Genomic DNA, 26,899 nt, shown 5'->3' with positions numbered 1-26,899 from the left:
CCTTGGAAGGATGGCTGCGGAAGGTGTAAAGAAATTACTGAGCTCTGTCCAGGGGTGGTGATAAAAATGCTTAACAGCTGGTAGGGAACTGCTGCCCTCAGGGAGGGAGCCGGAGCTGGAGTGCCGTCTCCTACGTCTCCTACGGGCGAGGTGTTAACTTGTGAGTCTTTAGATTATTGGGATGTCCGTAGGGTCCTGGGAGGGTCCTTGACAGCTGAGGTGGCTGAGGGCTTAGGCCAATGGCTGTTTACTAAGGGGCATGAAACTGTCCCAGCATGTTAAGATCTGGTATAGCTGGACCAGTGCCTCTTGGCCAAAGGTGACCCCTGCTGTTTCAAAGGCATTTGATCCTGATGTCTTGTAAATTAAGACTCAGATTTGGCCTCAGAGTTGTCAGTTTTTAGTCCATTATTATTGGCCTGTTGGTTCCATGGGTCCTTTGCTTTGCTCCTGTTAACATGAAAATGGCTCTTCAGCAGAGGGTGGGGTGCACCCCTAAAAGGAAACAAGATCCAAGCTTTAGAAGTCCCTGTTTCTTTGGTGCTAGAGAAGGTCCCCACTTTTCAGTAAAGGAGGCGCTGTAGAGTCTTGTATAATGTGGGTGAATGCCAAGGGTGCTATGCAGAGGTGTTCAAGCTCGGGACTCAGATGCTCAGGGGCCAGACAGGTGACAGAAATGAGTGAATCAGGCAGTGAAAGGTGTCCGGGAGTAGGAAGTTGTGAGTCCCTTGGCCACTGCAGAGCAGGCTGAGAAGTATAGTGTGTGGGGGTTCAGGAAGAAGAGAGGAATCGATTTTGAGGAGCAGCTAGCAGTCTGCCCTGGGTGGAGGTTTGACTCTTCTGTGTAGAGGGGTCAGACAGCCTCTTTACGGGGACAGTTGAATAGGGACCTAAAGAAATGAGGGAATTAGCTTAGATACTGGGGGAGGAATTCCAGCTGGTTCAGCAAGTTTCAAAGTGTGTACCAGTCACTTGCCTTTTTGCTCTCCAAGTTATTCTCTGCCCTTCCCGTGAAAACTCTATTTCCCAGGCTCCTTTGCCCATCCTCTTCCCGCTTGGTTTGACCATGGGAGGTGGTGATGAGTTGGGAAGGTGGAGGAAGAAGGCAGCTAGAGTATTTCTTCCTCTCAGCCCTGCTTTCCATGGTGTTTCCAGCAGCAGCAGTGGTCCACGGAGGTCCCATGTGGTCTGCTGGTTAGGCCTTTGTCTCCTCATCCCACATTGCTCCTTGGTGCTTCTGCCACAGCCCAGCTGTTGCCCGGCAGCCCTGGTAACACCACCTCTTCCTTTTGTTCCTCTGGTTCTAGGGATGGGTTGGTTTTCTGACATCGGTAATCTCTAGGTTGCTTCATTATCTCCTATTCAGCTTGTTAGAGATTCTTCCAGAATCTTGGTCACAGATGTCCTGTATTAAATTCCTTCGGTGGACTCCCTGGTGTGGTTTCTGTTTGCATGGCTGAGTAGGCCCTGGGGACCAGGTGGCTGGAGCAGGGGAGGGGCAGGGACAGTGGGACAAGGTGAAGCAGAGAGGGGTGGAGGAGCTAGGGAAGCAGCAAACTGAGCTGCCTTTTCTGGCTTTATTTTTGTGATCTCCATCCACCCCATCAAGATAATTTCTGTTTGGTCTGTGGAGTCAGTAGGAATGTTTAGTTTTTAAATTTAAACCTATTGAAATCTTCAAAAGTAATCTAGTATCTCAGATTATTGTGCCTTTATCCATTCTTTAAAAACGTATCAAATTTTGAATTATGTGCTTTCAAATGGTTAAGATGGTGAATTTTATGTTAAGTGAATTTTACCACAATTAAAAAAAAAAGTGGCTAAGTTACCATTAATTGCCAAGTTTAAGTTTTTTCTAACTGCAAAGGAGTTTAAGAACTAACTAAAATGGAATTTAATAGCAGGGTTAATTTCAGTTGCAGTGAAATAAAGGCAATTCTAACTCAGAAAGTATCAATGCAAAATGGTGCAGCTGCTGTGGAAAATAGTTTGCTGGTTTCTCAAACAGTTAAACAGAATTACCATGTGATACAGCACTTCCACTTCTAGATAGATACCTAAAAGAATTGAAAGCGGGCGCTCAAACAGGTGCTTGTACATCCATGTTCATAGCAGCATTATTCACAAGAGCCAAAAGGTGGAAGCAACCTAAATGTCCATCATCAGATGAATGGATACACAAAATGTGGTGTGTACATAGAATGGAGTATTATTAAACCCTAAAAAGAAATGAAGTACTGATGCATACTCTAACACAGATGAACCTCGAAAACCTTATGCTAAGTGAAAGTAGTCAGACACAAAGGGACACATATTATATTATTCCACTTATATCCAGTATCTAGAATAGTCAAATTCACAGAGACAGAAGACAGACAGTAGAATAGAGGTTACCAAGGGCTGAGGGGAGGGGAAAATGGGAGAGTTATTGTTTAATGGCTATGGAGTTTCTATTTGGGAAGATGAGAAAATTCTGGAAATGGATAGTGGTGATAGTCGCACAACATTGTGAATGTACTTAATGCCACTGAATTATACACTTAAAAATGGTTAAAATGGTGAATTCTATTATGTATATTTTACCACAATTTAAGAAAAGCAAAAAGTATCAAGTTTACATACTTAGTACAAGTCATTATTATGTACGGTTCATGTTTAAACCGCAGTCACTGGGTTCTAATTCCAGGCGGCAGTTTTGTGGCCGGTTGGAAAATGGCTGAGTGACAAAGCTACAGCCCCTTACTGGAAACTCGGCTTTGCCAGTCCCCTGTGTCTTGTCGTTGGGCTCATCCACACTGGGATGTGACTGGGATCTCGGAGCACCTGTGCCTGCCCAGGGCTCAGGCTGGAGTATGGGAACACTTGGTCTGCCTTTTGTTCCTGGAACGCTTGATACCACGTACGGCTGATTCTGTTTCCTACTTAAAACCCATTTGTCTTTTCTTCTTTGGTTGATAGAATCCTGCTTGTGCTTGGGGTTGTGGGATAGCCTTCTCTAGGTAACGGATCATGAGTGATTAAGCCAGTCTTGACATCCTGTTCTCCACTCCCTTGCGGTTTTCTGGGATTACTTATCATTGCCTTAAAAAAGGAGTGATAGAACTGGCTTTATCTTGTTCTCTTTCTTCCTGCTCCGCTTGTGGATGTGATTCCCAGGTGGTGACAATCCCGAGACAGTGAGGTGAAGGTCAAGAGATTGGAGATCTGCCTGTGACAGAGCCTTTGAACCAGCTGTCTACCTCTAGGACTAGTTATGAGAGAAAAAGAAGTCTTTCTTTGTTTACAAGGAGCCTAGCTTCTCGTGGTTGGGTTTTTTGTTTCTTGTTAAGCAATGTTTTTTTTGTTTATTTTTGAGTGATGCATTCGCCCCTTTAATGCACGCAGGCATTGCTCAGTGCCTGGCGTGTTGTCAGGCCTCTGTAAATGATTGTCACATGACTGAAGAACATACCTTATCTCACTGTGTTAGGCTTCTTCTTGTTGCAAGTGAAGCAAGCTGCTTAGACAGATGTAAGTGAAAAAGGGCAGTTATTGACACAAGGAACTAAGAAATCTGAGGGTGGAGCTGGATTCAGGGGCTCAGTATCCCCCACATCTGTCTCTTTCTCAGCCCTGCTTCTCTCAGGGCTGGCGTCTTTCCCAGGTGGGCTCGCTCTGCATGATAGGGGGGAAAAATGGCCCCACGTGGTTCTAGATTTGCACGATTATTAGAACTCCTACTTCTAGAACAATGGTCAGCAAAGTTCTTCCTTCAGGGATCAGAGAGTAAGTATTTTAGGCTTTGTGGCCCATAGGTCACAGCTCTGTTGTTGCTGTAGCAGGAAAGCAGCCCCAGACACATAGACAATGGGCATGTCTGTGTTCCAATAAAACTTTACTTACAAAAACAGGTGGTGGCTGAATTTGGCCCTCGGGCCGTTGTTTGCTGACTTCAGTCCTCGAAGGAGACAAGGCCTGTCTTCTAGTGGTTCAGGTAGAAGTTGTGGGGTGGGACCTGTGGTCCAGGGCTGGGACTAGGCTGAGCCAGTGAGCACTCACTTCAGCCACAGAATTTAAGGGGGTGCCGAAAAACCCCCTCGGCAGTCGGGATAATTAAAAAAAATCAAAGTATGTGTGGAAAACAATTCGTGATTCACAAAATATCAAACAGTGCCAGCATGAGGGTGGGGTGTGTGAGGCGAGTCGAGGCACATGCCCTGCTGTCACCAGGTGATTGCCCAGCCTGGGTTACCTGCCCAGCCCGTGGGAGGGAGAGGTCGGCAGTGCTGAAGGCAACTTCACAGGGAACCAAATGGAACATGGTTGTTCCCCTAGGAAAGAGGGGCGCTGCGACTAGAAAAAAGGGGAAGGGATGTTGTTTGCTTGCCTTCGTGCCTGGGCACCAAGCACTTCACATGTGTGCTTTATTTTCTCATTTTTTTCCTTCATAGCAAAGCTTAAAGGCCGGTACTGTTAGCCCCATTTTACAGATGAAGAAAATGAAGGACAAGATAAGTTGCCCAAGGTCACACAATGTCTGAACCAGAATTCGAGCCAAGGTTTGGATTCTCCTTGGACTCCAAAGTATGAATTCTTGGCACCGATTAAAGTTGAAGCCTGTTGGAAATTTAGCCACAGGCCCTGTGCTGTTAGTCATCCTCATTAACAAGGCGCCCAGGTAGCTCCCCCAACACCCTCCTCCTGGCTCCTGTTCTTGTTGGCAGATGGCTTTCAGGAATTTGGAGAACCAGAAGCCCTTGCCCACTTTTGGAATTAGCCCCTCGTTTCAAAGCAATAAGAGATTGGTGTATATTCCCAAATTAAATTATGGACACTGCAAGCGTTAAGTGGCAGGTGAGCTGCACTTTAAATAGACCACATTAATTCTGGCAGTGGAAGCAGAGCCCTACTGGGATAATTCTTATCATCCTCAGGATCGCTCTGGCAAGCTTTAGAAGGATTCTGTAGCAGTAAGCAATTTGTGAAATTGAAAGGTGGAAACACGCCTTAAGGTGTTTCACGTGTATTCAAGGTCAGAGGGAGGTGACTGCAGCTTCCAAGAAAGACAGGATGCAGCTGAGGGTCGCTTGATTTGAACTGTGATGGATGTACAGATGGTTGTCTGGTGTGTTTCAAAACAAGTTATTGGCCGGCCTGCTGGCCCAGGGTATCATTCTCACCAAATTCTCCGTTCTGGTTTCTGAGCGAGGCTGCGAGTGGAAAGAAGGCTGTTGTGCACTCGTGTGGTTTGGGCTGACCTAATGAGTTTTGGAAGGGGATTAGTCTGGCATTTAGGGATTGAGACAGAAGGTATTCCTGAGTAAACTGCCCTGTTGCTGGTTTTTCCAGTCATTCTTGAGACATTTATTTGAAATGATCCCAGAGGTCAGCTTGATCCACAAATACGTACACACACTCATACGTACATATACATTTAAATGCTGTTAGCAGAAAAAGGAAAAGAGGAAATAACAAATGCTCTCATATGAGAAGGTAATTATTAAGCAAACTGGTTGGCCATCATGGGCTGGGCGTCATGCTCAGCACTTTTCCTCCGTTTTCTGCAGTTACCCCAATAACCCTGGGTGATTCTGCACTTTGGGGATTATTTTAAGGGAGGGGGATGTGAAGCTTAGCACGGCTGAGTGACCTGCCCAGGGTCATTCTGTTGAGTGATCCCTTCACTGCCCACTGGACTGGAAGCTCGGAGGGGGTGAGCCCTTCCTGTCTCTACCTGGTATCCCATGGCCTTGCCCAGTTCATGGCTTCCAGTAAGAATGCGGTCGATGCTGGTTGAGCTGAACAGAAATATTTGAGTGAGCTTATTAACCTGGTGTCCGTTTTACGGAGGTGGGTATATGTGCATCCTCTGGAAGGGAAGGTTTGAAGATCTTGTCACATTCTCAGAGGGGCCTGTGAGCCTGTTTAGCTCCTGGAGTAGAATCCCCGTCTGGCAGCAGAGACTCAGCATTTTCTCTCTTGGGATCTGAAGCAGTCGTGAGCATGATCATTTTGAAGAAGGTAGAGCCCGCCCTCACTTCTCAAGGCAGTGTGGTTGAGTGGTTTGCAGTTAGAAATTTTCAAGATCCCCTTCTGCTGTACCGCGTGCTAACTGTGTATCACTGGGTGAGTTATGCCACTCGTCCAGGCCTCGGACCTTGTCTTGACATGGAGGTGGCCGTGGTCGTTGAGCAGACTGCGGTCAGAGGTAAAGTGTTCAATGCAATGGCTGGTACGTGGTTGGCAGCGTGAAGAAGTTTTGATGTGCCAATGTTAAGTGAAGAAATTGATCACAAAATTAGGTATGCACTGAAATTATAACTATGAAAGTTCTAGGTGTGTGTGGATAAGAAAGGTGGGATGTGAGGAGATACGTTGACTATTGTATGGATAAAAACACTCTTTCTTAGCTTTCCCTTAAAATCTTAAATCTGTTCCTCTTCTCAGACCTAGTAATTCAGCATATGGAGATCTCTCCTGAGGAACTGGAAATGAGGACAATTACGTACAAGGATGTTCCTTACTGTATATAGGGAAAATTGCCAATATATCATGTTTCCAGCAGTAGAGAAATAGTTAAATTATGTTTAACTGGGAAGCCATCAAAAGTCGTGTTTTCCAAAGATCTTTAAATGTTATAGGAAAATTTTCATGATCTAGACGAGAAAAGAAACAAACCAGGATACAATATTTTATATATATATGTTATGTGTGTATATGTATATATGTGTATATGTATATACATATCTATGTGTATACATATATCACGTATCATATACAATATGATGTCATGTTAGTTTCTTATAGCTGCTGTAACAAATTACCACCAACTTGGTGTCTTAAAATAACACAAATTTACTTTCTTACAGTTATGAAGGGCAGAGGTCCAAAGTCAGTTTCACTGGACTTAAGTCAAGATGATGGCGGGCTGATTCCTTCTGGAGGCTCCCGGGCAGGACCTATTCCTTGCCTCTTCCAGCTTCTGGTGGCTTCTAGCATTCCGTGGCTGTGCCACATCACTCCAGTCTCGGTTTCTGCTTCCCTGGTCACGTCGCCTGCTCCTCCTCTGCGTCACATCGCCCTCTTTGGGCCCACCGAGACTACCCAGGATAATCTCCCCATCTCATGACCCTTGACTTAATCACATCTGCACAGTCCCTTTTGCCGTATGATTAGGATATGGTTATCTTTGGGGGTCATAATTCAGCCTATCACAGATGTCAATTTTGTGTAAAAAGAAAAGTATAGGAAAAAAGACTGGAAGAAAGTCCTTGAAAATGTTTGGAGTGGTCATCCTTTCTGGATGGTAGATTTGGGGGTCATCTTTATTTTTGGTATACTGCTCTCCTGTGTTTTCCTTTTCTGTGCTAAGGAAGTAACCGTTTTACGCTCCTCAAATAATGCCCGGGGGCGTTCCTCTAAACATGACGAGCGTCCCGGCCGAGTTGCGAGGCGCGTGCGCTCTCTCCGCAGAGCCCGTGTTCTGGTTCTACGTGAAGGAGGTCCTCAACAAGCACGAGCTGCAGCGCTTCTGCTCCCTGCGCCACATCGCCTCCGACGTGGGCCGTGGCCGCGCCTGGCTGCGCTGCGCCCTCAACGAGCACTCCTTGGAGCGCTACCTGCACATGCTCCTGGCCGACCGCAGCCGGCTCAGGTACTGCGAGCGGGTGTGGGAGGGGGTGCGGCGAGCGGCTAAACTCACGGCGTCTGGATTCAGGCTGCCTGGATTCGCATCCCGGTCCCTCCATCTGGGACAACTGGGTTCTTACAGTCCCAGATTGTTCAGCTGTGCTGTGGGCACAGTTGGTCAGAGAATACATGAGAATGCCTGTAAAGGGCTCAGCGTGGCTCCTGCATGTAGCAAGCACTCAGTAGATGCTTCTTATTAAGGCTTGGAGTGTGGAGAGAGCTGCTGTCTTAGGACAAAGCCTGCTCTTCTCTTGGTGGCATTTCAATGTGGGCTTCTGTTTAGGATCTGAGTGGGGGGCTGCAAAGGTATGCATGCACCTCCCAAGCATTGACGAGCTTTAGCTAAGGAGAACAAGCTTGCGCTTCTTCCAAGGCCTTTTCATGAAGCTCTCTCTGGCAGATCATTTGCAAGTAGTTCAGCGTTGCACGCCCAATATCAAGGGTGACTTTAACAGCGAGCAGTCGAAGTGAATCCAGCTGTTAACAATCACAGTTGGACTTACCTGAACTACTACTTATCTAACTCGATGTGGGAAAAACAAATTCTTTCACATGCATGAGAACTGGGCCAGATTTTTAAAGAATCACAATTTTGGGAATCAGAGGGTGCTGTTGCAATGCCAGCTTGCCCATGTGGTTTCTGCTTCCACCGACTCCTGCTGGGTAAGTTTACTGAAAATGATGCATGTCTTTTCTCTTTCTGTTAGTTGTTTGCAGTCACTTCAGCAGCTGATGTGTCCAGGCTCTTGCTGACCTGCAGGTCGCTCATCACTGACTGTGCTTTAGCGAAATTTGGCTTGGACTCCGTTAATTTAGAGTTCTCTGACCTGGTGGCGAAGTCAGGAGGTTGAGCATATTTGCTTGTTGTTGCTTAGCTGGGGGTTGGATCAAGAGCTGAGGAATTGGATTGAGAGACCTGCTTTTGAACCCTGGCTGTACTGTTTATTGCTGGATGACCTTGGGCAGACCAAGTAGGCCCCTCTGACCCCTTGCTCCTACCCCTTTCTGCTGTTAGAATTTGTGAGATCTTTTTAGCTTCCCAGCCCTTTCCAGGGCTAACTAGGGCTTTTGGGGCTACAGCCCAAGCAGGTTTTATATGTAAATGCCCTGGTTGGTGGAGGCCTGGAATGCTGTCATTTCTATCTGAAATGGTTCCTTCTTATGTTAGCCCAGTCAGGGGGCTGGTGGGCAGGCTTGGATTTCCTTCTGTCTCCTGGAGACATTGCCTGAGTGGAAGTCACCCTTCTGTGGGTCTTGTCCTCCATTGCTGCTTCACAAATGCCGCGTTTACATCTCATGCCTATTTCAGTGCTCTCAAGCACAGGGGAAGCTCAAAACCTCAGGGGACCGAAGAGGAAGTCATAGGATATATGTGTGCAATCCTGTGTTTGTAACCAGAAGCTTCAGCCCAGCAGACCTCATATCTCCACTCTGAGATGACCAGGCATGGATTTTCCAGGGAGCCGTATAGCAGAATTGTCTGGCGAATGGATGCGGAGAACCACTATCCAGAGCTTTTCCCTTTTCTCTTTCAATTTGCAGCACTTTTTATGAAGACTGGTCTTTTGTGATGGATGAAGAAAGGTCTAGCATGCTCCCCACCATGGCAGCTGGTAAGCCTGGCCAAGGCCAGGGGTGCTGGGTCCTGTGAAGGTTGGTGAGCAGAGGAGGCTGGCTGGGGGTGAATTTATAACTCCGAGTGATGCTATGATTTTCCCTGTCCCTCACCCACTTAATGAATCACTCTCCACTGTCCTTCCTTTAGTGGCAGTTGAGTATTGAGTCCATTTATCTAGAATTTGATACCCTGGCAGAAAAAGCATGGGGTTGAGGGTTTTGGGCTATGGCTTTGCAGGTGTAATGTGAAGATCCAGGAAATTGGAGGCAGGAGACCTGCCCTTGAAGCCTGGCTCCGCCCCTCATTGGCTGGTGACCGGGGTTAGATCCTGAGAGCTTTTTCCTCTTTACTTTACTTTCCTCCTCTGCGGGCTGGGAATACCCCTGTAGTCTCCTTTATAGGGCTAGCTCAGCAGTCCCCTTTATAGGGCTGTGAGAGATCAAATGTGGTCGAGTCATGTACGTGATCTGCCAACTCGAAAGCCCTGGATTGATGTTAGTGGGTGGTTGTTAAATTGTTCATCATTTGACTCTCAGAGCGAAAGATGGGAACCACCCAACAGAAGAGGGCAACTTGCTTTTTTCCTTCCAAATCCTTTGTTGCCTCCTTTTTTTCTTTCCTGAAACTTGACACTAAGTCCCACATATTGAGAGTTATGTTAGTCTAGTCCATGGATGAGAAAGTCAGGATTGACCATACTTTCCTCTGTAGGCCATAGGATACCAATGCAGGTTTTTGCCTAAAGTAATAATAATAATGAAATTGGTGCACATTTTGTGTTCCTCACTGAGTTGAGTGTTTTTGCTGGGTCATGGTCTTTAATACTTAAAAACCCTGTGAGAGAGATGCTATCATCCCCAGTTTACAGATAAGGTAACGGAAGCTCAGAGAGGTTGTACATGGCTTGACCAAGGTCTCATAGCTAGGAAGTGCCAGTGCTGGGGTTCAACCCAGGCAGTCTGACCCCAGAATTTAGGACTTAACCACCCCCACTCCATGACTTCTCACTTGCATTTATCTTCCTGACAGCGAGAGAATTTGGAAAGACTCAACTCCTATAATAACTGGTGCCTACTGACCCCAGTTTTTGGGAGGTTTTTATCAAACGTTTTCCCTCTTGTGCCCTATAATGTCTGCAGCTTGCTTATCCTGTTGGAGGGTAACTGTTCAACAGCAGACGCTCCAGACTGTTCCCTTTTTCGGGCAGGTCTGAACTCCATACTCTTTGCAATTAACATCGACAACAAGGATTTAAATGGGCAGAGTAAGTTCGCTCCTACCGTCTCGGATCTCTTAAAGGAGTCAACGCAGAATGTGACCTCCTTGCTGAAGGAATCCACACAGGGAGTGAGCAGCCTGTTCAGGGAGATCACGGCGTCCTCTGCTGTCTCCATCCTCATCAAGCCTGAGCAGGAGACCGACCCCCTGCCCGTCGTGTCCAAGCACGTCAGTGCCGGTGAGGAGAAGGCGCATGCGAGGTAGAACAGAGCGGGTCGCGGACAGGGCAGCAGACTGTGGCTGCGGTGGACACGCCTCGTCATCTGAAAGTGCCAAGGGGAATGAAATCTGATGCACCTGCATTTTCACTTTACGTTTGTGTCTGTTTTTCTTACCCTTTTTCACTCTTATTCACTCCGAAAGGGACCTGAGAGCCTTACTGAGATGTCAAGATGAGAGTGTAGAAAGGCCAACAGCTCAGTCAGAGTGAACTAAAAGTGAAGGTGTGATGGTCACACGAAGCCCGATGAAGTTGATCTCCATTTGTTTATTCCTTCATGCGTCCATTCCTTGGTTGACTTACTGCATTCTGTGTGCTGGGCAGTGAGCCAAGGAAGACAGATTGCCAGCATTTAGCCTTCAGTCTCCTTTGGGATGGGTGGGGGTAGACATTTAAGGACAAATTCTATAAATAATTAGTTATCCTTCTGATAAATGGGCTGAAAGCCAAGCATAGGGTGCTATGGAGGATGTTTACTGTCGGGGGTGATATTTAGGTAGAGCCCGAGGGGAGGAAGGGGTTGGTCTGCTTTGACCCTAGGCTGTGGGGAGGCAAAAGAGAATTGGTTGAGTTAATTTTGTGAGAAGTTTACAATACACCTTGAGCTTTCAGGGACATCCAGAATGTTGCTACAACAAACTAGGAAATTTTGGGTCTAAGTGCTTTGTCCTAACATTCTCAAATCCCTTAAACAAGGTGGTAATCATGCTCATCCCTTTGGAATTATTAGTGGTGAAAACAGACTCCCATGGAGTCTTTGGTACACGCTGGCTTTATCTGTCTTACCCTCTCCTTCTCGAACAGAGACTCCATGTGAATGACATAGCAAACAGGACTGTTTGGGACTTTGTGTAACAGGGATGCTGGAATTTATACACCCAAAGAGTATCCTGTCCGTCCATTTTGGGGGCTCTGCTTTGATGTTGTCTCGGAGTTGTGATACACTGGTGAAGCATCACCCTGTCACACCTTGGTTTAGATGGACTGGATTTTTTAGAATTGGCTCGAAGTGTCTTACCCTCAAGTTTGATGATTAAGATGGGTGAACAGACTGGCTAACCCGAGCACTGATCACCAAGGCAGTCTTGACTTGTGCTTGTTAGCCTTTGCTGTGTAACAAACAGCTCCAAAATGTAGCGGCTTAAAATAACCATGGTTTATTATTTTTTTATGGTTATATGGGTTGGCAGGATGATTCTTCTGCTAGTTTCATGGGCTCATTCATGGGGCTATATTCAGCTGGTGGCAGAGCTGGAAGATCCAAGATGGCCGCACTCATCATCTGGAGTTGGTGCTGCCTCTTGGCTGGGGCATCTCACTCTTCTTCCACTGGGCCTCACATGCTCCAATAAGCTAGACTGGCTTCCTTCCATGGTAGAGTCAGGGCAGTGTTTCATGAGGGCACAAGACCTCTTGATGCCTAGGCTCCAGAACGCACATGCCTAGTTATTTCTGCCACATTCTGTTGGTAAAAGCAGAGCACTCAGCCAGCCCAGGTTCAAGGGGGTGGAGAAATAGACACACCCTCCATGGGAGGAGCAGCAGACTCCCATTGTAAGGAGCGTTGTGCAGTGATGAGAGGAAGCGTGGCCGTGAAACAATTGACCGCATCCCCAAACTGGCTTTCTTGGTCTCATCTACCAGCTATTGAGAGTATTTCCAAAGTGAAACAGTGAAAAACCATTTCAGCGATGCTCTCATCCTTTGACTCAAAGTGCTTAGAAGGAACCATTTTAATGTGTGCTCTGTGGCATCTTTGTTTAAATTGGAAGTACAGGCCCGCATCCATTTTGCTCAGTCTCCTGTAGACAGGTTTTTTTCCCCAGGACTTAAATTCACATTCTTTTTCGATCTTAAATTTATTTTTCAGTAGAATAGTAGAGGATTTTCCCCCACAATTTAGAGGCAAGATGGCTCGATCATACCTTTATGTTGCCTACTTTTTCTTATACCATATCTTTTCTTTTGCCAGATGCCAAATGTAAAAAGGAGCGGAAGAAGAAAAAGAAGGTGACTAACATCATCTCCTTTGATGATGAGGAAGACGAGCAGATCCCTGGTGATGTTTTTAAAAAGATACCTGGGGCTGGGGAGAGCTCGGAGGAGAACTCCGATCGCTCCTCAGTCAATATCATGTCGGCTTTTGAAAGCCCCTTTGGACCAAATTCCAATGGAAGTCAGAGCAGCAACTCATGGAAAATTGACTCTGTGTCTTTGAATGGGGAGTTTGGGTACCAGAAGCTTGATGTGAAAAGCATTGATGATGAAGACGTGGATGAAAACGAGGACGACGTGTACAGGAACACGTCAGGAAGGAAATGCATGGGCCGCTCAGAATCGCCTGAGAAGTAAGTTCCACTTTGGCTCTGCATGAAGGGTGGTACATTAACTCCTCTTTCTGCAGTATTGGGTGAAATAACAGTGCAAGTTTTATGTGTGTTTAGGACATCATTCATTTTTCGGATCTTGATTTAGGAGGAAGGAGTGTTAGCTTGCTATTCTCCTGCGAAGTAAGGGGAAGGGAGTATATTTGAAGGTACTTAGTCAAAGTTGCTGTCAAGATGTGTGCCTTGAAATTTTTGCTTTATATACACGTCTTTCATTTTTATTGCTTGGATTTCCTCACATCTCTAACTTGCCACTAGCGCAGGAAGCTCAGGAAAAAGGCAGGGTTATTCTAGAGAATGGTGGCAGGCTGGGAATTTCTGTTATCTCCAGGGGTGTGGACAGCAGTGTTTGCCTGCACTTGCGGCCTTCACCCTGGAGTCGCAGTAGGTTTATACCTATGGAAGGGGCTTGGTGCCCGTGAAGGCGTAAGGCAGAAAAGCATAGTGAGGAGCTTGGAGCTTGGATCTTGGAGTCAAGACAACCCGGGCTCTTGTTTACTAGCTGTGTGGCTCAGGTTGGATCAGTTAGATGAGTTACTTCACCTCCCAGAGGCTCGGGCCTCATCTGAGACCTGGGGGAAAAACGGCACCTGCTTTGTCGCGTTCTTGTCCGGTTAGTGGGAGACTGCATGTGGGACCTTTGGCACGGGGCTGGCGCATCAGGAGACACAGCACAGGTGAGCTCCCGCTGCTGTGCTGCTCTTGGAATAGTCCCTGTGCTTGGTCGTACTCTTCATGCCCAATAAACGAGGTCCCTCTTCGCCTGGGCTTCACCGTGCGCAGTGCCGTCCTAATCACGGCTGACGTCAGAACCAGCCTGCGAGAGTATGAAACGGAGATGTGGAGACGCCGCGGTGTGATTGAGGGGCGCAGTGTGTCACTAGCCCTAAGCCTTTCATTTTCATGTTGATTTAATATGAGGTTTTGTCTTTCTCATGAGACCATGTGTGTTTTTGTTTTTGATTTTTCCTCTCGTCCTCATTCGCATGGACATCTGTATTAGTAGTATTACCTTATTGATCCGCTGTGATACGCCAGCTCTGTATCTACCTTGTCCCAACACTTAGAGCTGTTGGGAGGTCAGTGGGCGTCACCCCCACTTGATGGGTGAAAGCACAGGATTCCATACAGAGTTGAGATTTGTCAAAGCGGTGGGCAGAGCTGGGATTAAGGTTAGTGACGCTGCGCTCCAAAGCTTACACTGTCAAATATTTTCTGTTTCTACGTAACTAAGAATATCAGTTGGTTGATCTTCAGTCAAATCGATATGTCAGGATTTGCTAAAGGTGGCCCCATTGTTGAGTATTTAGGTTGTTGGCATTTTTATTTTATTTTTTTTCTTTTTGTTATCAGCCATTCTTAAGGGAACATTTTCCCGAAAAGGCTTTTTCTCCTCCTGAAGTGTTAGGGTGACTTCTCTGCAGCGTTGTTCTTGCTTACAGAGAATGAATGTTTTTGTGCCTGGGCTCCAGGTCTTGCGACCTGCTGTATTAGTCAGGCTTCTCCAGAGAAACAGAACCAATAGGGTGTGTGTGTGTGTGTGTGTGTGTGTGTGTATATATGTGTGTCTATCTATGTATGTATGTATCTGTGTATGTATCTATCAAGAGAGATTCATTTTAAGGAATTGGCTCATCTGTTGTGGAAGCTTGACAAGTCCAAAATCTGCAGAGTGGGCCAGCAGGCTGGAGACCCCAGGAAGAATTGCAGTTCGAGTCCGAAGGCAGTCTGCTGGAAGAATTTCTTCTTCTTTGGGGCAACCTCAGTCTTTTACTATTCAGACCTTCAACTGATTGGATGAGGCCCACCCAAATTATGGAAGGTGATCTCTCTTACTTAGTCTACTGATTTGAACGTTAATCTCATAAAAAAAATACCTTCACAGAAACATCTAGAATAATGTTTGATCAACTAGCTACTGTGGCCTAGCCAAGTTGGCACATAAAATTAACCATCACATCTGCCTTTAGTTCTTAATCTGGGCATTTTAGGAAGTACCATCTGCATTCTAGGTCTCTAGGTGAGCACATCTCTGAGTTGATTCACTCCATGGGTTTTTTGGCCTCAAACACGGTCATTTCTCCTCCTAGCAGACTGGTACCATTGAGGGGAGTCTGGAGGGGGAGGCCAATTTGAGCCAAGGTAGCCGCCAGCATTGTGATGTGTAAACACAAAACAGTGCAGGGTGACCTTTACAGGGGCCCGGGCCCTTTGAGGCCATCATGCCTCCTGCAGATTATGGACAGCCTCTCCCTGGCCGAAAGTGGGGCTCTTGATCGAACATTCCACAGAGCGTCTTGGGGAAAGAGCAGAGGAGTGATGAGATGGCCTACTGAGTAATACTTTCATTTTGATTCTAACCTAATGTTTGCGTGAAAGGTCTGGGAGCCTGGAGGGGCCAGAACTTTAGCAGTTTCTTAGTACAGCCAGGTGTGCGAGGGGAATGTGGCAGGCCAGGAGCAGCGCACTGTGGATTGCCATCGCCTCTGGCAAAGCCAGTGCTCCGATTGTCTTTAAGATGCTCTGTTGGCCAAAAGTTGGCTTGATGCCTCTGTTTGCTGGCAATTAAACCACTTCTTTGATGGCTGAGGACAAATCTTGTGCCTCCCGCCTCAATATTCATAAGTGTTGGCTTTGCTCCTTTTTTTTTTTTTTTAAGGGGATAATATCTTTATTATAGAAAGGAGTTTTTCTGTCGCTTCATATGTGTCCTATGACACCAGTGGGGAAGTGGGATGAAAACACGACTCAAAGAGAATTACAAGCATATGGAGAAATGTCGCACCTTACTGGTGATTAAGCTAAGGCAGAGTGAGACCAGACGCCATACTTTGCCCGTCACATTTGCCAAGACTTAAATGGAGAGCTGGGGAAAGGCAGCCCTGGGTTCGCGCCCTGCGGGGAGGGCTTGGTGTCTTCCAGGCTCGTGGTAGAAAGGGATGCTGTGGCCAGGCTGGTGCCCAGGGACCTCCTCAGAGAGCTGGGAGTGTTTCCCACCTGCTGGAGCAATCCCACTGCTGGGATTCTACCCTGAGCACAGTCTCAGGAAAAGTTGCTGCGTCTAGGCACCAAAGTCCTTCTTCAAAGAAGGGGAACACTGGCGCTGACCTCAATGTGCACCTGCCGCGGAATGGTTGACAGTGCACTGTCTCGTAGTTTAAACCTTAACATCTCAACGGTTAGGACCTGAGACATCTTAAACAACTTTTAAGAGCATCTGAGCAGAGTGAAGATGAACTTATGACTTCATGTTCCGTGAGAAGAGCAAAATATAAAATCCTACATTCTGCCTCATTACGACCTCATAAAGGAAAGTAGGTGCAGAAGGAAAGAAAAAAGACGCTAAAGAAATAGCGTCTAACTCAGCTGTGTTTTGGGTAATGTGGCTTTGGGTGTATTGTTTTTTCCTTTCTCCTTTTGGCATTTTCCAGCTTTTAAAAGAAGTGTCTGACTTTCCTGCTGAAGAGCAACCCCCGTTACTCTGTTTTTAGGCCGTCTGTGGCACTATATTCCCAGTCGGTCTCTGCCTCCGGAATCACTTCAGGGCAACTCATTTTTGAGGGCGTGGCCCACTGGCCGCTTTTACTTGGGTTCCAAACCTCAGCTGAGGGCCTGGCTTCACCTTGCACTCTGCATATGTTGCTGAGAAGTGGCAAGATTTCTGCTTGTCAACAGCAGAAACCCCCCTCCTGGAGCCAGCGTGATGGCCGGGGAAAGGACTAGAGGTTTTGGCGCCTTCTCCTGGGGGGCACCCCCGACCACCTCTGGGTCTCCAGGAGTCCCCTTCTCACCAGCTGCTGGGTCAGAGCCCCAGGAGGGCTGCTCTTGACAGATTGTAGAGGCACTGCCAAGTTCACCTCAGAGCTCGGCCCCAGTTTGGTTCTGCGGCTGGCCACACAGGTGGGAGCACTTCCTCTTCTGTGCCCCAGTCTGCTGTCCCAGAGTGTCAGTGTGTGTGGGACCTGCAGGATTAGACTCCATTAGGACCATTTCCCGCTGTGTTCCGTGCCCAGTGCCGGTGTCCGACTGAACGCTGGAGAGGGCTGAGAGGACTCCCTCTGCACGACAGGCCTCTAGACTGGGAGGCGGCCAGCTGGCCTGCAGGCCCGGTCCGCCCCCACGCCCCGAGTGGGCCTTACGTTCCTACAGCGTTGTTTAAAAAGGGAAACCAACAAAGAAGGATACTTACGGCCACAAAGCCTAAAATATTTACTCTGGTCCTTTACAGAAAAAGTTTGTTGATCACTACCCTAAACGAAAGAAAAGCTATAGACATCCTGTCACCTGGTGGGCAGCAGCCAGAGACCCATCGTAGTTGGGTTTGGAAGACCTGGGCTCTGATCCTGCAAGCCATGGTTCTGTCCAAGAGGATGAGCTTGCACACGTCACATATTCTGGTTGAGTTTTTCCCTCTCTCTCCCCTCTTCCCTCTTTCTCCCCGTGCCCCGTCCCCTTCTCTCCCTCTCCGCCTGCCTCTTCTATTAAGTAGGTGTGATTATGATCAGCTTTGGTCTGCTTTACAACTAAGTTACAAGGTGATTTTTATAAACTTTAAGGTACTACACAAACACATCCTGGTATTTATTAGTGTTTCCTAATTGCGCAGAGGCAAACGCTGCGGTGGGCAAATCCTTTCTCCGTCGGGTTTAACTGAACCCGCCTGGCGTTACAAAGATCGTCCAGGTTGGTTTTGTACTTTGTGGAGAAGGTGACAATGTAACAGATCATATGAACCTGGTTAATATTTGAGCTGACCCCCTTTCTTGGAAGGGACCCAGACATGATTGGTCTGATTTTGTCCTTTTCCTCACGAGGGTTTAAGAACCAGCAAGGCAAAGGGACACCGGCCCAAAGTCACGTGGCTGCCATCATTTCAGAACCTGGAACACTTGCTTCCTCCTGCGGCAGCACTTTGCACATGCTCGTCCCTCCCTCCTTCCTCTGGTCCCTCCCCTCCCCGCCGCTGACCCCTGTGCTTCCTTTTGCTCTCACCTCCAACCTCTCTTCTCCAAGGAAGCCTTCCATGATCTTCCTGACCAGCTCCATGAATCTAAGCTGCCGTTACACCTTCTTGCAGGATTATTTGATTCATGTCTGTGTCCCCCACCAGACTGTAAGCTCCACGAGGGCAGGATAAACACTATTGGCTGGCTCTTTTGCAGCACAAGTATATGTGACACAGTGCCTGGCATATAGTAGGTGCTCAGTAAACACTGGTTGAAGGCGTGAACGCTTGAATGCTGCATCCGGACCACATGCTCTGACTCCCAGCCCAGCCCCCTTCTATTTTCAGCCCATCATGGCCTGGTTAGTTCCCAAGAGGAAATGTGGGAGGCCCAGCGGATGCTTGTGGTGGTCTGAGCCCATGGGGCTCTTCGCCCTGTCTCACAGCTGTGTTCTCTCACCTTAGGCCCGTGGATGGGAGCACCTGCCTTTCCAAGATGCACAGCTGGGCTCCACTGCAGGTGCTGCATGGTGACACCGACGTCCTCTTTCCGGTCAGTGGAGTTGGCTCCTACAGCCCCGCAGGTGAGTGATGCCTCTTTTCCTCCAGCACGAGCTTTGGCTCAGAGAACCTGCAGGCATATCTGGGTCATCTGCGCAGGTGGGAGTGGGAGCCAGGAGGCATGGGGCTCAGGCCAGGAGGGGCTTGTTGAGATTGGAAGTGGCAGAGGGTTTGGCTCCTCTTCTTGCTGAACCTGGGTGTTTGGGTGCTCTGCCCTGAGTGGGGGTCGGGCTGAACCAGCTGGCAAGTCACCAGGAGCCCAAGCCTGCTTTTTTCTTGCCAGTGACTTGTTGAACTTGATCATGTACAAGCTGATACAAATAGTATCAAAAATGGTGGTGACCATTATTTTTGCCTCTTAGCAGAAGAGAGAAGTTCACAGAATTCATAGTGGTAGAGGCCCTGGCACCCTTTATAGCAAAGGGCTTGGAGGTCAGGGAGGAGCTTGCTTAAAACCTGCCTTTGGAGTGCTAAGCGTTTCTGACCTGTTCCATGTGCTTGAGCACGCTCATGTGTGGTTCGTTGTTGTTTTCTTTAGCTAGAGCAGGCTACGGGGTGTGGGGGGTGTGGGAGGAGGTGTGGATCAGCCCTGCTCACCCAGAGGGGTGGCTGTGCAGTACAGCCAATACAGTGCCTGGCACAGTCAAGCGCTCGGTCGTCATCACTGCCCCAACAGCACTACCAAGACCTCGGGCCCCAGTGTGGGTATCCGTCTCATCTTTGTAAGGCCAGGTGTAGGAAGCTGTGATGGGGCCCACCCACTGCTCAGGAAGCTCTTGACATTCTGAACCGGATGATAGACTGTTGTTCTTGTCACTGTCTGGGGAACAGAAACTTAAACTAGCTGGAGCACAGGGCAAGGCGGGGACGTTGATTGGCAGCAGTCTAGAGTGGGGTCGGATACGAGCTGGGCAGATCACCTCTCTGAACCACAGTGTTCCCGGCGGAAATTGAGGCTAGTGAGAATGCATGGCTGAGGGACTTCTGTCTGCCAGGCTGATCTGCTCTTCTGGAAAGTGTGGATGATGGTGATAACGACAGCCAACACTTATCAGACCCTTGATGTGAGTCCGGGACTGTAAAGTGATCGACTGGGTTAACTCTTCCACTCGTGAGCACAGCCTGGGAAGAGGGTGTGGTTGCTATCACATCACCCTCCTCTCAGATTTGTGCTGATGAGTCCCTGAGTTAATCTCAGAAAAGGTGCCAGACACGTGCTGGGGCCCCGTGAAAGCTTACTGCTAATGTTGCAGTAGTGACAGGATAGGACATCTTGTGGGCGTCATGGGCCTGGGCGCTGGGCCTTGGAATGGATGGGTAGTATACCAAAGATAAAAATGACCCCCAGACCCCCCATCTGGAGATGGTCCTGCTGTCTTTCTCATTCTGCGCCCCCAGGCTTCCTTATGGGGCTCTGCCCCCCATCTCTTCTCTCTTCTAGTCTGCCTTTGCTCCCTCATCCTTCTCGCCCCCTCTCCTTTTGGCCTGTACTTGGCTGCGGTGCATCACCATTGCCTCGCTACGGGAGCCTCTCTCTGGGTCTCAGTTGAAATCTGCAGAGAGGGAGAGTCTGTGGGCCTAGCTCGCGTCTGTAGGCCAGGCTAGCTTCTTTCCAAGGGCACCATCCTGGGTCCAAGCAGCCAAGGGTGGGGTTTTGCAGACAGCAGGTGGTCCTAACTGTGTCTAGGACCACTGGAGAGTTTCCAGTGTCTGTTCATGGCTTCCAGGTCGCGATCCAGCTCTGCTTGTCTTGCCCTCCCCACCGAGGGACTTGTTTGTTGGGTCGTGCATCGTTGCTGCGCCAGTAGGTACAGTCTGTTTTGTTTCCAGCGGCTCCTGCATTTCTTCACTGGGCTCCTCTACCCATCAGACCTCGGGGGCTGATGGCTGGCTGCTCTGGGGCATTGCTGTTTACACTGGGGTTTAGTCACAGAAGCCAGCGTTCTTCCTACCTCTCTGGGCCTTCTGTAGACCAGAGTTTCCAGGGAAAGTAGCTGCCGGCCAGGCTCCAGGATTCCCGTGAGGAGACATCCCGCTGGCAGATTTCCCACGGTCCCACCTCTGGCTCTCAGCCTCACAGACCCAGAGGCTCCATCTGATCACTGTTGATGGGACCCCAAGCTCCAGCTTATCTGGATTATCCTCACCAGAGAGGCTGTGTATGAGCTGGCCTGCCAACTTTTTAATTTCCTACAGTAACAAGGCTATCAGGAGCCTTGGAAGATTGTGACAGCCTGAGGGGCAGACTCTTTGGGGGCGGAAGCATTGCATGGGAAGACACTGGAATCAGAGCCGGGGAACCCGCTACCTGAGTGGAAGGCCAAATTACGTCTGGTTCCTCCTGGCCTGCTGCCCCACTTCCATGGGAGGCACGTGGGCCAGGTGTTCCTGGGACTGGCCTGTCTGCCGGAGCGTTCCTTCCCTTGGCAGCCCTGGGCGCACGCTGCCAACATGTCATTTTCTTTCCTTCCATTTCTGACTGGCACCCCTTCTGATTGACAGCCCCCTACTTGAGCAATATTAGCATATTCTCTCGCATTCTGGCCTGCGGGCCATTTGGTGTCTTTAATGGTGACTTTGCACACAGAGCACTCCTCCCTTAGGAGACCTTTCCAGCATCTTTGAAAACGTTGGTGCATCTGCAGTCACTGCCCTTGCTGGTATTTAGAGAAAGGGAGAGGCAGGGAGGAGGATAAAAAAGGAGAGAGGCTCGTGGTGGGGAAGGATGGATGTTTTCCTAGCTAAGTCTCGGGAGGGAGAAAGCGGCGGAGAGGGGACCCCAAGCACAGAATTATCCTTCTGAACCTCGGAAGATGCAGCTCTGTGGTTTAGGGGGACCCTGCTTTGGGCTGCATTTCTGGTTTCTGGAGGGACTGAGAAGGGAGACACCAGCCCAGGGTCACATGAGTCCCTGACAGCAGATGGAGGATTAGATACAGTCATTCTTCCAGGCGTGTATATTACACACAACAGAGCAAAGCACGTTTACCAGCATCTCTTCGAAGCTGCAAGGGAGAGTGAGCCCCCAAAGTTTTTTCCAACTGAGAATGCTAAACTGAGGTGAAAAACACCCCTCTCTATGCACTGCACGTGTGAAGCTGGCATTGCTCGTCTCCTCTTGGAGGGGCTGTGTTTACTGTTGGGGCTTAGCCAGCGCAGTCACTTTCTGAGGCCGTGCTGCAGTCCCTTTGAAACCTCAGCCCCTCAGCCCCTGCGTTTCCTATCAGGTGTCACGTTCTGTAACTTCTCCTCCTCCTGCCCTTGGGTCTTTGGAGTTGTTTGTTGTGGGTGAGGGGGGTTCTGTGGTAGCCCTGCTCTGATCTGGTGATGTTAGAGCTGGGCTCCCAGACGGGAACTTTACAGTGTGAAATGTCAAGATACTGTGGTGGCCACAGGTCCTGCGTTGTGCGTGGTTCCCACCCCACTTTGGAGGGTTGTAAGGCTTTAGGGCTTATGGTTTTCTTTACTGAGTCAGTGGCCTTCCTGCTCTGTGCCAGCATCCCCCAAACCCTTTTACCATACTCAGGATAAAATCCAGAATCCTCAGTGGCCATCCAGGCCCCAGCGCACCCAGCAGCTGCATCTCCTCCTGTCCCATTTGCTCAGTGCCCCCAGCCACACCAGCCTGCTGCTTCTTCCTTACACCGAGCCACACGCTCCTCCTGCCTTCCAATCCAGTGCACACCCTTCGGGTTGCAGCCTGAGTGTTGCTGTCTCATGGAAGACCAGACAGGCCAGGCCTCATGTTTCACGCTGTCGTAAACCTCATGTGTCTCCATTGCTTGGGCCTCAGTTTGTGATCTTGTATGTGTCTAATTGCTTGATGACGCCTGTCCCCTCTACTAGTCTTTGAGGTCCATAAGGACAGGACAATGTCCGTCTCGATTCCAGTGTGACTCTAACCTTGGCCAGAGCCAGGCCGATGGCTGGGGCTCAGGAAGCCTTTGCTGAGGGGGTGAGTGGATTGATGCAGCAGGGATGGACACCTGGCAGTTGGGAAAAATGAACTCCAGGGATGTGTAGAGGGAAGAGCAAGTATCTCAGGTGACTGAGTGAGACTGAAGTGGGCGAGGGCTCAGCTGTGCCATTGGGCAGACGCCGGTTCAAATCCTCGCATGCTGACCTGGTGATGTTGAACAAGTCACTTAAATCCTCAAGGTCCGTTTCTTCATCTGTAAAATTAAGATAATAGTGGTACTGTTATCAAGAGGGGCCTCGAGCCTGGGTGAGAGTCCGTGTCTCTGCATTTGCTCTGTGGCCCCGGTGCCTCAGGCCCACTACAGCTGTCAGCCTATCGTGGTCGTGCATTGTGACGGGAAACCCCCTCGGGCCGAGTAGCCGTCGTGTCTGGGATGCCAGTAGGTAAGGTTGGCCTTTCCTCCTGCTGTGGATTTCTGTGGTTTGTGTTGGAATCCCCGTCTCTGCTTCTGGCCGCAGTGTGTGAGTTGGATTAGAGAGGGTGAGACAGAGCTGAGGGGCTCTGCTGCGGAAGACCCTTTAGAAGGTATTGAGCCTTTGAACCAGGGGCAGCGGAAATGGCTGTGAGCAAAGGGGGAAGCTAACTAGATGGAACTGGAAGGTCTTGGACACGGCCCAGCGCTGCGGTGGGAGGGGGGGTGGGTGCCACACTCTTCTGAGGTTACGGCCCAGAGGGAAGTGGTGACGGAGGGCAGAGGTTTTGAAGGTAGGCCCCGTAGGGTATCCCAGTAGAGTTTTCTGACAGGCAGTTCGAAGTGTGACACTAGGATTCAAAATTGAGGTCCTAGCCGGAGGTGAGGGCTTGAGAGTTGTCATTGTCCCAGAGGTGAGAGCTGAGCCAAGACCTACCCGGATTTGCCAAGGGGGACAGAGGGCCATGAGCCCTGCCTCAGAGACACCTTCCCACAGGAGTCAGAAAAAGGAGGGCCCGAGAGTAGTGTTAGGAAGCCGGGAGAGGAGAGCTCTGAGGAGGGGGCATGCTCAGCCTTGTCATGGCTGCAAGAAGGCAAGGAGGGGGATGGCAGGAAGAGTTCCTTGGGGTCCTTAGAGAGTGATTCCAGTTGACTGGGAGGATGAGAGCTGTGACAGGCAGGCTCGGTTATAGAGTGACTTGATGCCCGCCACCACCCACCGAGTGTTCCCACTGAGTTGTACGTGTATTACAACGTAATTGTGTGGCAGGCATTATTAAAATATTGCGTGGTGGCACTAGTGTCATCCCTTTTCATAGATGAGGAAACTGAGACACAAAGGGCCTAGGTAAAAGTTGGGGAGCAAGGATTTGAACCCAGGCCGTTGGGCACCCTTTAACCCCAATGCTAGGGAGCGAGGAAGGGGAGGTAGAGAAAAGACACTTTGTTTCCCTTCAAACTTCTTCTTCTTTTTTTTTTTTAATATTTGATTTTTTTCCTTTTTCTCCCCGAAGTCCCCCGGTACATAGCTGTATATTCTTCGTTGTGGGTCCTTCTAGTTGTGGCATGTGGGACGCTGCCTCAGTGTGGCTTGATGAGCAGTGTCATGTCCGCACCCAGGATTCAAACCAATGAAACACTGGGCCGCCTGCAGCAGAGCGCGTGAACTTAACCACTTGGCAACGGGGCCAGCCTGTCCCTTCGAACTTCTTGAAAGAGGCAGGAGAGAGTGGACTAGCTTGGTGGGGGCAGCAAGGTAGAAGAAAAGGTGCAAAAACGTTTTTCCCTTAGGGTTCCCGTAGTTCAAGCCCTTAAGAGCTGGGGAATCTCGAGCAGGACGAAACCAGAATAAACAGAAGGAAGAACCTGCAGGAGGTGGCGAGGGCTAGCTTAGGGCAACGAGACATGCTCCTGCCGCCCCCGCATCCCGGCTCCCCGACGCAGGCCTGGTTGTGTAGTGGCATGGACAAGCCAGCATTTTCTCCAGGGAGCAGATGTTCTGGGTGATAACTGGCTTGAGTGTCACCATGTAGCCAAGGGGCACGGATTTGCAGTTTTCCGTGGGAGAGAGAATGACTTGAACAGCAGCTGATACATTTATGGAGATCTTGAGTGCTTGTTTCTGGAGATGCTCTGTGGCCTTCTTCCATACGCCTTCCCCACGTGCCACTTAACACGGGGCAAGCAGCTTTTTAGAGAGGGGCCGTCACTTGGTCTTGGCTGGCGGTGCCGTCAGCGCTTGGACCGTGCTGCCCTCTAGTGTCGGTCTCAGGCCGCTACAGGCGGGAGCCGTTTTGTCCAGCAGAAGGCTGATTTATTCTCCCCTGATTCTGACTTGGCTCTGAAGATAGACTTCATGGGTAGTTCCAGGTGGCTCAAGGTCAGAAAGGCTAAGTGAGAGCATAAGGCCTTCTACTAGGGACTGACGCCAGATCTGAGATTATGGCCGGAAAAATGAAATGGGGAGCCGGTTAAAATCCAGTGTACACAGGAGGGAGAATTTCTGAGTCAACTGCTTAGCAGATGAGCCCACGTCTGCCTTGTGTCTTTGTCTCGTGGAGAAAATGCAATGAAAACAGAAGCCTGACTTTCTCCTGCGATTGCTCTGTGCGCAGATGCCCCCCTTGGAAGCCTGGAGAACGGGACCGGGCCAGAGGACCACCTTCTCCCGGAGCCTGGGCCACGATACAGGTTAGTGTTCAGAGACCAGGTTGCCTCTGGGACCGGATTGTCCTAGTCACGACTCTGCATTTTATTCTTTTTTAAGTTTAGGAGGGCACCTGCTAGGATTAAAATGCAAGGCCTTACCTCACATTTCAGTTCAGAGTTAGCCTAACGTTCCAGAATGTGAAGTTGCTGAGGGTCTCAGAGAATGAGAGACTGTCAAGAAACTATTTATCACACTTCAACTGCTTACCACCTTTACTTTTTTTGCTTTTGGGGCCATGTCTGGGTCCCTCCTCTATCATTATTTGCTTCATGTTAATATTTGATAATAGTATTCAATGGCTTTGATATTCTGTAATACCTAAGCCGCTTAGCCACCATACATTTGTGAAGTCTTAGTCTGGCCTGTAGTACTAAGTGATTTTTCCAAATAAAGGTGTCTCAGAGTCCTTGGGTGTTTGGTGGCAGAGCTAAGATGGACACTCCAGTCTCACTGCTGCACGAGCCTTGTCACTCTTAGCTTTTTCCTCCGTCCTCTTCCTGGTTTCAGCTTGGTGTCCCAGGGCTGTCTCGAGTGTGCATTTTCAGCTTGAGCTCTAGGGTGGGAGCCGCTGACTGCCCTGAACACTTCTTGGCAAGGGCAGAGTTACGGTCTCGCCCTGAATAGACGGGGTTGGGCTCTTTGAAGATGACACCAGCTGCAGGATGCTTGTGCCAGTTAGTGCACGGTCAGGAAGGACTGGTGTCAGCAGACCCATCCAGGACTCGGAGTCCTTTTTGCTGTTTATTTTAGAGAATTTGGAAAATGCAGCGGTAAATGAAAAAATGTCACTCTGAGTCCCCAAGTGCATTTCGCTGTTGACGTTTTGGTTCTTTTCCTCCTAGTCTCGTGTGTGTGCGTGTGCATGTGCACACGTGCCTGCATGTGTGTGTGTGTGTTGTAACCATGTTATGGCCCTGCTGTTTTCATGAAAGATGCTAAGTGTTATTTTTCCATGTTGCAAATACACCATCGACCCTCATTATTGGGGGTAGATATGTTCTATAAAGTCGCCGTGAAGACTGAGCCAGTGACCAGGGGACATACAGGGTCTGGGGCCCGTGAGCCTCTGCTCACGTTTTTGTCAGCCAGTGAACACAGAACTTGGTTTGATGTCTGTCCTTGTTTACAGACACCTTACTTCACACCTGTGGTTGATTCCTTAACCGCGAACCCACAGCCGACAGCACTGTAACTCGCGCTTGGACTCAGGTCACCTCACACACGATTTCTCCATCAGGCGCATCACAGCTTTCTCATGCTTAGAGAGACCAGACAGCACTTCAGCTCTATGCTTGGGGCCTTTTTAGACAGCAAAATCACCAACACAAAGCACCAGGATGTGAGCAATGTGGCGCCCAGTAGCCCGCAAAAGGACACGGGTGCAGTACGATAGTTGGCAGAAGAGGCACCGCTCACCTTGTTTGATGTCAGCCGTGCTTGTGCATTCAGTGACTCAGTTTTTGCCATGCTGCACGTGTTTACTAGTGACCATGAGAGTGCACGAGCACTGATTTTGGAGTTACAAATAGACCTAGGTGAGTTGGTGAATTTGTAAATATGGAATCGGCAAATAATGAGGATCGACTGTCTTTTCCAAGGGCTGCCTTCCGTTCCCTCTGGTA

General features: G+C 49.1%; 1 protein-coding gene across 9 annotated transcripts in view; it reads left to right on the top strand.

Annotated features, from left to right (window-relative positions):
• The window catches only part of SNX29 (sorting nexin 29), a 589,016-nt gene that overhangs the window by 52,061 nt on the left and 510,056 nt on the right, over nt 1-26,899 (top strand). For 7 of the 9 annotated variants that reach the window (XM_070230995.1, XM_070230994.1, XM_070230993.1 and 4 more), the window contains 6 exons: nt 7,453-7,633; nt 9,211-9,281; nt 10,494-10,742; nt 12,757-13,132; nt 18,582-18,700; nt 25,183-25,258. In XM_070230995.1, the coding sequence (XP_070087096.1) occupies nt 7,453-7,633; nt 9,211-9,281; nt 10,494-10,742; nt 12,757-13,132; nt 18,582-18,700; nt 25,183-25,258 (1,072 nt within the window). Of the gene's footprint in view, nt 1-6,848; nt 7,634-9,210; nt 9,282-10,493; nt 10,743-12,756; nt 13,133-18,581; nt 18,701-25,182; nt 25,259-26,899 lie in introns of all 9 variants that reach the window. The other 2 variants (XM_070230996.1, XM_070231001.1) reach the window with 2 other exon arrangements.

Source organism: Equus caballus, chromosome 13 (assembly GCF_041296265.1).
Source record: "Equus caballus isolate H_3958 breed thoroughbred chromosome 13, TB-T2T, whole genome shotgun sequence".
NCBI lineage: Eukaryota > Metazoa > Chordata > Mammalia > Perissodactyla > Equidae > Equus > Equus caballus.
The sequence above is the reverse complement of the archived record's forward strand: the minus strand, read 5'-3'. Positions and strand labels throughout refer to the sequence as shown.